The 12,449-nt window shown below is 39.9% G+C and overlaps 1 protein-coding gene across 2 annotated transcripts in view; it reads right to left on the reverse strand.

Moving 5' to 3' along the window:
* The window catches only part of LOC136885430 (retinal guanylyl cyclase 2), a 301,136-nt gene that overhangs the window by 23,667 nt on the left and 265,020 nt on the right, over positions 1–12,449 (reverse strand). For both annotated transcript variants that reach the window (XM_067157975.2, XM_067157974.2), the window contains exons 18-19: positions 10,535–10,706; positions 3,274–3,366 (exon numbers count right to left, since the gene is read on the reverse strand). In XM_067157975.2, the coding sequence (XP_067014076.2) occupies positions 3,274–3,366; positions 10,535–10,706 (265 nt within the window). The remainder of the gene's footprint in view (positions 1–3,273; positions 3,367–10,534; positions 10,707–12,449) is intronic.

A 12,449-nucleotide genomic window follows, 5' to 3' on the forward strand; every position in this document is an offset into this window, starting at 1 on the left:
GACAAGTTTTATGAAGCATTGAGTGACATCGTGGTCAGGGTCAACAGCAGGGATAGAATAGTGCTAATGGGCGATTTCAATGCGAGAGTTGGGAATAGAACTGAAGGATACGAAAGGGTGATTGGTAAATATGGGGAAGATATGGAAGCTAATGGGAATGGGAAGCGTTTGCTGGACTTCTGTGCTAGTATGGGTTTAGCAGTTACGAATACATTCTTCAAGCATAAGGCTATTCACCGCTACACATGGGAGGCTAGGGGTACCAGATCCATAATAGACTATATCTTAACAGACTTTGAATTCAGGAAATCTGTTAGGAATGTACCTGTTTTCTGGGGATTTTTCGATGATACAGCCCACTATCTGATCTGTAGTGAACTAAGTATTTCCAGGCCTAGGGTAGAGAAAGTGAAATCTGTCTGCAAACGAATAAGGGTAGAAAATCTCCAGGACGAGGAAATTAGACAGAAGTACATGGATATGATTAGTGAGAAGTTTCGAACAGTAGACAGTAAGCAGGTTTAGGATATAGAAACTGAATGGGTGGCATACAGGGATGCTGTAGTAGAAACAGCAGGGGAATGCCTAGGAACAACTGTGTGTAAAGATGGGAAAAGGCGAACATCTTGGTGGAATGATGAAGTGAGAGCAGCTTGTAAACTTAAAAAGAAGGCTTATCAGAAATGGCTCCAAAGAAGGGCCGATGCAGACAGGGAATTGTACGTAGATGAAAGAAACAGAGTGAAACAAATAGTTGGTGAATCCAAAAAGAAGTAATGGGATGATTTTGGTAATAATCTGGAAAGGCTAGGTCAAGTAGCAGGGAAACCTTTCTGGACAGTAATAAAGAATCTTTGGAAGGGAGGGAAAAAGGAAATGGACAGTGTTTTGAGTAATTCAGGTGAACTCATAATAGATCCCAGGGAATCACTGGAGAGGTGAAGGGAATATTTTGAAAATCTTCTCAACGTAAAAGGAAATCTTCCTGGTGGCGTTGCGTACAATGGAGCTCATGGGGAGGAGGAAAATGATGTTGGTGAAATTATGCTTGAGGAAGTGGAAAGGATGGTAAATAAAGTCCATTGTCATAAAGCAGCAGGAATAGATGAAATTAGACCTGAAACGGTGAAGTATAGTGGGAAGGCAGGGATGAAATGGCTTCATAGAATAACAAGATTAGCATGGAGTGTTGGTAAGGTACCTTCAGATTGGACAAAAGCAGTAACTACACCTATCTATAAGAAAAGTAACAGGAAGGATTGCAACAACTATCGAGGTATCTCATTAATTGGTATACCAGGCAAAGTATTCACTGGCATCTTGGAAGGGAGGGTGCGATCAGTTGTTGAGAGGAAGTTGGATGAAAACCAGTGTGGTTTCAGACCACAGAGAGGCTGTCAGGATCAGATTTTTAGTATGCGCCAGGTAATTGAAAAATGCTATGAGAGGAATAGACAGTTGTGTTTATGTTTCGTGGATCTAGAGAAAGCATATGACAGGGTACTGAGGGAAAAGATGTTCGCCATACTGGGGGACTATGGAATTAAATGTAGAATATTAAAATAAATCAAAGGCATTTATGTTGATAATTGGGCTTCAGTGAGATTTGATGGTAGAATGAGTTCTTGGTTCAGGGTACTTACAGGAGTTAGACAAGGCTGTAATCTTTCAACTTTGTTGTTCGTAGTTTACATGGATCATCTGCTGAAAGATATAAAGTGGCAGGGAGGGATTCAGTTAGGTGGAAATGTAGTAAGCAGTCTGGCCTATGCCTATGACTTTGTCTTAATGGCAGATTGTGCCGAAAGCCTGCAGTCTAATATCTTGGAACTTGAAAATAGGTGCAATGAGTATGGTATGAAAATTAGCCTCTTGAAGACTAAACTGATGTCAGTAGGTAAGAAATTCAACAGAACTGAATGTCAGATTGGTGATACAAAGCTAGAACAGGTCGATAATTTCAAGTATTTAGGTTGTGTGTTCTCCCACGATGGTAATATAGTAAGAGAGATTGAATCAAGGTGTCGTAAAGCTAAAGCAGTGAGCTCGCAGTTGCGATCAACAGTATTCTGTAAGAAGGAAGTCAGCTCCCAGACGAAACTATCTTTACATCGGTCTGTTTTCAGACCAACTTTGCTTTACGGGAGCGAAAGCTGGGTGGACTCAAGATATCTTATTCATAAGTTAGAAGTAATAGACATGAAAGTAGCGAGAATGATTGCTGGTACAAACAGGTGGAAACAATGGCAGGAGGGTAATTGGAATGAGGAGATAGAGGCTAATTTAGGAATGAACTCGATGGATGAAGCTGTACGCATAAACTGGCTTCGGTGGTGAGGTCATGTGAGACGAATGGAGGAGTATAGGTTACCTAGGAGAATAATGGACTCTGTTATGGAGGGTAAGAGAAGTGGAGGTAGACCAACACGATGATGGTTAGACTCAGTTTCTATTAATTTAAAGATAAGAGGTATAGAACTAAATGAGGCCACAACACTAGTTGCAAATCGAGGATTGTGGTGACGTTTAGTAAATTCACAGAGGCCGAACGCTGAAAGGCGTAACGGTCTATAATGATGATAGATCTTTGTTCTGGAATACTCGATCTGAGGGACGTTCAAGAGCCTGTGTTCTGTTCTCAGAGGTACTGTCCATACTGGGATGCTGGTTTCAGTGAGGCTCTGTTGAAGCAAACACTCTCGAGTGTGTGGGCTGGAGAAGCCTTATCACCTGTAGCGCCGGTGGAACAGAGCCTGTTCATACTGATATTTAATTTCTACACCTCACGAAGCATGGCTGCCAGGTACAGCGCAAGTACATATGCTTGCTTGAGACTATTTGTAATAGAAAATTCTTCTCAGATATCATTCTTATAGATTACCATCATGGACAGTTTGGATCAGGCCAACAAAATGTTTGGGACTTTCAAAGCACCTCAAAACCATCCTCATAAAATTTACAGGAACCATATCAAAGGGCTTTTCAAGGTCATAGAACATTAAGAACAAAGGCTAATTGTACCACGAGAGGCATGAAACTCACACTGAGAGAGGTCTAGCAAACAATTTTGGCATTTTCACCATCTATCATGATGAAACTGTGATGAACAATGCATGTTACTCTTAATAAACGGTCAACTCTTGCTACAAACCTCTCATAAGAAAAGTAGTTTTTAGCCATAAACGTACATGTGCCTACAAAGCTCAGGATTACCACCATGTGAAAATTTTATCAACTAAACAAATAATAGTACTGTGACCACTTGTCTCGTACCTGTTGACTCCATTCTAGAAGCAGTGTTCACCGTATCTCCAAACAGGCAGTACCTCGGCATAGTGAGGCCAACAACGCCTGCACAACATGGACCTGGAAGAGAAAATACAGTTTAGTCCTTCCAAATTGGTTTCTTCTTTTCCATTAAAACCTGCAACATGTGCACCAAATGTTGTTACTGACCTGAGAGAGAGGGAACACAAGATCATCACTTCCCATACATAGGTCACATCATCCATACTCGTGGCTATCTCATGTGCACCGTGCATTGCCAACTGAGAGAAACATGACTTTTGTATGGAAACTGATAATCTTGTAGCAAAAGAGACAGTTTTATATTGTGTTCTCATTAACAGCTGAATGATCCTCCGTCGTAATTACACATCATATTATAAAAATACTGGGCTGCACTTGTTCAATGAATCTAAGACCATCGTTAGTTGGTTCAAGTCCTGTTGCATGAAAAAAATTCACCACTAGAATGTTTAGAGAGGTGGTCTAGAGCCTGGATTCAATTCCAAACGTCTCCGCAGTCTACGTACGGATGGATGGAGACGGTACATCTCATTAACTCCTCTGGCATCTAGTTGTAAAAACTTGCTACAAAGATTCATTTCACTTTAGAAACGGTACAAGGATCGGACATACATCAAGAATAATAAACACGTTTGCACAGTAGCTAAAAACATGCAGCTGTATAATAGTCCAGTAGGCAGTTTCATCTGCAATGAAGATATCATTTGCTGCGTATGATACAGCCACACACTGTCAGGATCACGAATGTTTACGGATTCTGCTTCTCCGCACACAATATCGTGGTCCACCCACTGAACACCCTCTTTGGCGCCAGTCCCCCTTGATAACCTCATTATCAACGGGGATACTGTTTGCTCAAATATTCGAACAATTCCACCTCCAAATCAGAGTGTTTATAGCTCCTCAAATGTGCACCCTGTATTTCTCGAGCTTGTATGATCTCACAGTTTTCTTTGCAAATGTTGAAAGTGTGGACAACGAATTCCAAATGTCAGTTTTTGTTTTTTGTCCTTTGTCAACCTCATTCATAATTTTCATATTCTCGCTCAGTGTATTGGAGACGTTTAGCCATCTCGTAAGACAAAACTGAACACGCGTTCCCTAAACTAAAATATCGTCACTAACAATAAGCTGCAATAACTACAGAGTACACATTAAAATTTAAGTAAAATAAGTGAAAAGTGTTGACGAACTGAAGAGTAATTGTTACAAAAGAACTTGGCAACTCTGAAGCACACTGTAGACACAGCAAAGAGAACATGAACCCTCCTGAAGACACGGTGACTCTTTAAGTTACAATACTGTTTTTAAAATTAGAATTTTGGTAATGGGGCCAACAAATTACAAATCATCCATATTTCAAATAAAACAATGAAACCTCACGTGAATTATTGAGGTTCTACCGTTGCTGGTTCACTTGTTCTCCCAAGATTAACTTATTTACTATTTGTTGGTTTCTATCATTTGCATTCCCTTCCCAGTTAAAACATGGAAAATGGAAATTACCAGCTATAATGATGTTTCTTTCTGTGTCATTCTCCACATTATTCATTATCTTATCAAATAATTCCACATCAACCCCTCCCCACTTTCAGGTCTGCACACCGCACAAAAACATCAAATTTGCTTATTATCTTTGGAGATGAGCCTTACACCAAGAATTCAATGTTCCTCATCTATAAATTTTCATAGCTTACAAATTTTTCTTTCAGCACTCCCACTGCTGTCTTTTTGATGTACATTCCAGAAAATTTCACCAGCCATTTTATCACTTCTCAGTCATGATCCAACTGTTATAATTTCCGCTATAAACATTTCCATTTATTTAGGAAAAACCTCCTGCATTTACAGGCTGCCATTAGAACAAGGCAAAAAATATCAATTTTTTTCTATACAGTTCTAAGCACTAAATTATAACAAAGATATAGCAAACAGTATAACTAGTGCAGCATTTCTGTGCTGTAGAGGCAGTGTCTTAGGAACTTGATAGAGCCTCGGAGGACGAGAGTCACGATTTCGTAGATGAGCTTCCTTGGAACTTGGAAGGGCTACCACGCGGCGGCAAAGTGACGCTCCCACCATCATCCCTATTAGGTCGTGTTACATATCTGTAGTACGTGTTGAAGATATCTTAAGTACAAAAGAAAAATGGCCAATTGGACACCAGTGCATACCTGCCAACTTTCAGAAACCAAAAATACGAAGATTTTTTAATTCCTGGATTTCAGCACATATATTCCTCCACGGTCTAGGTGAAAAAAGGTCAAGATAAAAGGCATACAAATCTACAGTTAAAATACAAATTGGCCATTAAATTTAAAATCTTAAGCTACCAAAACTTAAAAATGGTTACAAGAAAATGTACCTAATCATTCTCATTTATGACACTTAGGGGAATAATAATATTTATGTCACACCGACACACGCAACAAAATGCATAATACCCTATTTTCTCGCATAATTAACGCACATTTTTGACGAAAAACACAGGCGAAAACTTTGGATGCGTAAATTATTCAAGGAATTCAGATATTTACCATTCATTTATATTTAAAAGATACATCAAATATAATATAAACACAATTCGTTCAACTCGTTTGCGGTTATCGTCATTTGGCATAAAATTCCGGCGTGAGATTTTTTCTGAAAATTCAAATAGGGCACATCAGGTAAGTTAGACACGTGGGATTGAAGTACCGACACTGAAAAATATTCTTCCCATTACAAGCGGACAATACGACCTGAAGTGAAATAAACATGAACTAATAAAAGTACAATTCATGTAATATCATAACAATGACATACCGGCAAAAAAGAAAAGGGGCCGATGACCTTAGATGTTAGGCACCTTTAAACAAGCACATTATTGAGGAGTGCCCTCTGAGGAAGTATGGTGAACCAGCCCAAGATGTCATCAGTGCAACACCCCCCTTCTTAGAATGGCTACAGCAACTGGACATTGATTTGTAAATGTGAACGCTACCAACATTCTTGTCCTTGTATATAGTGTAAATTTTCTTTCTCTTTTGTATACTTGCCATACGATAAATAAATAAATAAATAAATAATCATAAAAAAAAAAAAGAAAACTGTCCAACATGAAAAGAGCTGGGCATCGAAGGAGGGACCCTGCTACATTACTCCAAACCGTTCGTAACCAATCTTGTACGCGTGACGTGTCAATCCACCCCTTTTCTTGAATACGAACGTGGATCACTTGCGGAAATTTGGCTTTAGGCATTGTTTTTCGTTTTAGAACAATGTAAGGTGCAAGCTTTCTGCCATCAGCTGTTACAGCAAGCCTTGCAGTACATCGTCGTTTTTTGCTTCCAGTAGCGCGTACGATAACACACTCTATGTTCCTTTCTTATCAATTGTTCGACTTTGTGGCATACGAAAAGTGACTGGCGTCTCACCTGCGGTTCCTTTAAAGGGAGATCAAATATTCCTTCTCTTTACGCTTCTCAATCACAAAGCAATGAAAATGGTTTAAATGATTCGTAATTTTTTGGCATGATGATGTTCTTCGCCGAAGAGGAAGTCCATTTCTCTTCATAAAATGAATCAAGCCTCGGCTAACCTTCAAATCCGAGACACTGATTCCAAGTGCAGCGGTTATTTCACATTCTTTAAAATACTGCATTTCGTGAGAAATGGCTTATCCAACGTTGCGTAATGAAATCATATATTTAAGCAGATCCTCCTCTACTTGCGGAAACTTGCCGCTTTATGGTCTGCGAAATGCTTTGCGACACTTGTTGGCCGCTTGAAGTGCAAGTTTTTCATTTGGGCATTAAATACTTGCTCCCGCTGCCCTATTCCCGTATGTTTCGGCGTAACTGATCATCACGAGCTAGTAGGATGCAGTATTACTCGAATACTGTGAACTGACAAACAAAATGTCCCGTACCCGAAACACTCGTAAAACTAGCGCAGTGGGATTTCCTGCCCGCTTATAACAGCACGTTGCCCTGTATTTAGAATACCCGTTTTCGCAATAGGAAGCCTGCTACTTGAGTAGTTGACATCTTTATTTCGAAACGCATCCGGAGCTGCGTGATGGATGTTTGAAGTTGTGGGTACGTCAAATACGTGAACATTTCTTTTTCTCCACTTTGGACCCAAAAATATTGGGATGCGTAAATTATGCAAGGGCGTTAATTACGTGAGTGAATACGGTACTTTCTTTATCAGACGGTAAAATAAACGGAAATGTATAGGTTTCTCTGATCACTTGGAGATAAGGTTTGTTATATTTTTTGGCCATAACGAGAAAATAAAGTATCTGTCACCGACACAACCCCCTTAAAAACATTCAACTAATTAAAATTATGCACTTAAATACGCGAAACCTACCACATACAAAACAATTCAATATGTCCCATACGTTATTGACATACGACTTTGGCAGTGGGGGAAAGCATAGAAATGCAAGAAAAAACAAGTGGCCTACAACTCCAACGAAACTACGCACAGAAACGATGTTAACAGCGCGCGAGCAACAGTAACAAACTCATTCTTTCATCCCGATTGACTGGCACCAGCCTGTCTTCCTTGCAGGACGATTGCCGCCCCGAATCCCCAGCTGTATTAAAGCGCACACGCTGCTGTGGTGAGAGGGAAACACGATACACGAAGGCGCCGGACGAAACACTCACGAAATAAAGCATCAAATAAATATGCTTGAAAATGAGATTTTGTAAATTACACAAGCACATAAGAATTTATTCTAGGGGAAGAGCATTGACCGTACTAGAAGTTATATTGGTCGAAAATAGGAAGAATTTAAAATAAATTGGAAAATGAGTTGAAAACCGGAAAGTTTCCGGATAAATCAGAAGGGTTGGCAGGTATGCCAGTGGGATCCGAACCCACAACCTCCAGATTTTGCGTCGGTTGCTGGCAGTAGTGCCAGACCTTTCCAACAGAATGAATATGACCTAGGCCACCATAACTCAATTGGTAGAGCAACCGATAGTTGTGGGTGTGAATGCCACTGGTGTCCGATTGGCCATTTTTGTTCTCTACTTAACATCTCTTCAATACGTACTACAGGTACGTAACATGACCTAATAGGTTTGATTACAAAGCAGTCATGAAAATTCAATATTCATTATTGATTTCCTGAAGATGAAATTTAGATTTGTAGTAAGGGATAGTGGGTTTGTATTTTTTAACATTTTATAGATTGGCCTCCTCCGGCTGACCACTATGGTGCTGAAACCTGATAGTCGGATCTAAAATGAATCCCTGAGAACTATTGGGCCAGACCGTGTACCTCCTCATGAACACTGAATTCCTTCTTTCTCAGTTCTTCGGCAACGAATGATCTGACCTGGAGCTCGCCGCATCTGCAGAATCCCAGGACATGACCAAGAGTTTCTTTTTCTCCATGGAAATGCCGACAGAGGCTCTGCCTGGCACCGAGCACACCGCAGTCATCTTTATAGCCTCTCTCCACTCGTTACAAGACAGTCCGGTACCGAAGTGTTTGCTTTTGCATACTCTTTCTAAAGTTGCACTCTGAGTCCTTTTTGTGGTAGCGAAAACCACGTTCTCATAGCCCCTGACGGATATTCTTGGTATCTTACAGGCCATTCTTGGTGGTTATTTGTTAATTTGAGATGTTCTCTACATTCCCGGCTGTGCACGTGAGAATCCCTCCAAACAGCAGTGAGTGGATTTTAACTCTTAAACAAGATATTGCAGGCATGAATGCATTGTAGGTGGACTTCCCACGAGGTTTTAGAAAGAGGGAGTGCTTTGTATTTCTTTTCAGTGTACATCATGTCATCTGGAATATTTGTTGGCAACTGCAATATCTACTTTGTTGCACTTTTAATCATTTTATTGCTAGCAGATAAATATTTCTGTATGATTTTCTTGAAACTGCACATCAGGAAAGGATATATTAGGACGGGACAGATCAAAGAACTCAGAAGTACGAGCTTAAGCAGCCACGACAATGTTAGAAGCTGGAGCTTATTGAGAAGGTCTTTGATTATGGCAGTCAATTCTATTCCTTTCCTTACAATACTTGTACAGTTTAACACTTTCAGGTCCCTGTACTCGTGCTACTACTCCCTACTTCACTCCATTTTCCTAAACGTACCTCTCTATGACCCTTCTAAACAAACCCCCTAACTAATATATTCCCTAAAGTTCAAGTGAGCACACCCAACAGGTTCTACAAATCACCTCCCACTTTCTCCACATACCCACTCCTGATCCTCTTCCAGTTATTAATCCTCTGTTTCGTGTCAGAGATTGGCTTGGAATTGCTGCCCTTTTATTACTTTCACCGATTGCAGCAACCCTGTGGATGATAAAGATGTAGGGAACCTGAAATGTTCGTCCCGAATGAGTAAATTTATAATACCAATAATGTCCTATAATGGACCAACTATATTGTTATCAGCTCTAAAGACTGCCTTCATCACAGCTGGCCAAAAGAAATACTTCCAGGCTGTTTGTTTCTCTATGTAGTAGTAAGATCCTCCAGTGAGGGTGACCGTAACTTACAGTATGTAATTATAATAATGAAACAATATTTTTTCTGGAAAATCCATCGTAAAGAGATAACAATTTCAGGTTTAAATGCAACTGTATAATTTGTAGAGAATCTCTTATGATCTGTAATAAGATTTTCTCTATGTCTTAAAAAGGAATTTTTAAATTTTGAATGATAGTGACAGATTGAAAGGTCTTCTCTGCTACTTCAGGTATTGTTTTTCGCTTTTTTGTTATTGGCTTTACGTTGTGCTGACTCAGATAGGTCTTGTGGCAATGATGGGACAGGAAAGGGCTAGGACTGGGAAGGAAGCGGCCGTGGCCTTAATTAAGGTACAGCCCCAGCATTTGCCTGATGTAAAAATGGATAACCATGGAAAACCACCTTCAGGGCTGCTGACAGTGGGGTTCGAACCCGCTATCTCCCGAATACTGGATACTGGCCGCACTTAAGCGACTGCAGCTATCTAACTCGGTTCAGGTATTGTTAGAACATCAAGTTCCACCCTCCAACACAGTGTTCCTCTGAGAAGGAAGGTACGAGGAAGTACTCTAACCAGAACAGATGATTTTCAGCTCCTTGGCAAAAGAACTCCTTAGACCTCGCAAACCTAATACTGCTGGGTTGAGAAGTGAGGTCAGATAGGAAAGATAAAATCGAGGAGACTCGGCTAGTTGAGCTCCATCTGACAAGTTTGTACTCTTTTTAACATACCTGTGTGTAATCCAATGCGCAGGCGTAATGGGGTACAAGGCAGGTGTCTGATCTTGAAGCGACCGCTCTGGTGAAGAAGGTCTAGAGCCATGGTAGCTATTTGATCTGCATGGTCTGGGATGCGAACTGGTAATCCTCCCACCACCATGTACGCATCCCCTATAGTCTCCACCTGTGGTCAGAAATGAACATGAACATCAAGTCCCTAGACTACACACACTGCACTTCTCTGTGTTCTTGGTGGAACCCAATTGGAATCTGAAACTTGACGAGTACACGTGATAATAATGTCTGTTATTTCAGTTAAATAGGGCAGATGGAAAAGAAAGTAAGTGAGAAGCTTGCTACATTCATTTGTTTTCATGCTGTCTGTGGTTCATGTTCGGTGACGTGATGTTCTTAAGAATAATGGCAGCTAACTTTGATGTAGTATTTCTAACTGATGATGATTAATATGATTCCATCAATTCTGTACCCGCAGGAAGACAGCAGTGGGACCTTCTCGTTTTATGTTCTGTTTGGACTTGGAAGAATTGATTCAATTTCAGAACATCTGAATGGACTGTTTTAAAAAGTCTTATTCGTTTCATTGCATAAATTTCTTTTTGGAATTTGTGCAATATTTTATCTGTTGCTTCGGACCTTTTCAAACATACTGTAGTTGGGCAAGAGTAAGCCTGGACTTCTCCAGAATATTTTAAATATTACAGCATCAGCAAGAAAGAAGAACATCATGACTGGTTAGAATAAGCAGAATAGTAATTGAGAAATGTTTTTGCATTTGATTGGTCTTCCTTGTAAGTGCACCATTTTCTGTTTCTATAGTGTCCTCGTCTTGATTGCTCGTGATGCAGTCTCTTATTTAACGGCTTCTATTTCAGTTATATAGGGAAAAGAAAGTAACCACGGTTCATTTTTTCATGTTTGATTAACGCAACATGTAAAATTAAGGCAAACTTTTTCGCTTATGTTAATTTAACTTATTCATCTGACTTAAGCAAGTCATCGACATGAAGTGTTTCAGTGCTGACTCCGGTTTCTTTTGCCACTGAGTTGGTGTAAAAATTCATTACGATTTTGGTTTGTGTAGAATGGGACTAGCCGTCATTATCTTGGACGAGTCTCGTCAAAATAGTTGTTTACATTTTCTTAATGCACTGCACACATGTTAAAGTAAGTTACCTCATCTGTCTAACCTCTTAAAATTTTGAATATGTTATTAATCTTAAAATAAATTTATTGTCAGACCCTACGGAGTCTACAAATCTTCGGCCATAAAAGGCTACAGTCCATGCCACTTTCCACATCATATCCATAGTTGTCGTTCTTCCTACTTTGTTTCAAAATTTCATGTTACAATGTATTTAAACCGTTTTTTATCTAATATGTTAACACTAGAAAGACAGAACGCACATTACTAGGAAACTATGCAGACTTCCATCTTCTTGCCCACTCCACCAATGTGAGCCATTCGCAGTACGGAGCTTCTGGTTGTTTTAGGAAGGATTCCTCAAATATAGAGCTCAGAAGGTATTTCAGACTGGACAATACAAGGAATTAACTGAAGATTATTCTGGGGCAGAATCAGGTCCAGCACCACATGGAAAACAAAATATTCTTGATGGGTGCATCACAAGCGCATGGATGAATTTACCCTCAAAAACATCCAGAAATGTATAAAAACAGAGGCTGAAAGGCAGCTGGTCTGTGACTATGGAGGAACTTGATGCATTTCTAGGTACACGGTATGCTCGTGGGGGCAACGTGTGCGAGAACCCTGGGTTTGAAATCACTCTGGTCTAAAAAGTGGGGACTTGAATTGTGTTAGAATGCTATGTCCCAAGATCCTTTTATAGAAATTTTGATATTCGTGAAATTCGAAATCAGATCCTCAAGGTCAGAGAGACTTAAAACT

This window comes from Anabrus simplex, chromosome 14 (genome assembly GCF_040414725.1).
Source record: "Anabrus simplex isolate iqAnaSimp1 chromosome 14, ASM4041472v1, whole genome shotgun sequence".
Classification (NCBI taxonomy): Eukaryota; Metazoa; Arthropoda; class Insecta; order Orthoptera; family Tettigoniidae; genus Anabrus; species Anabrus simplex.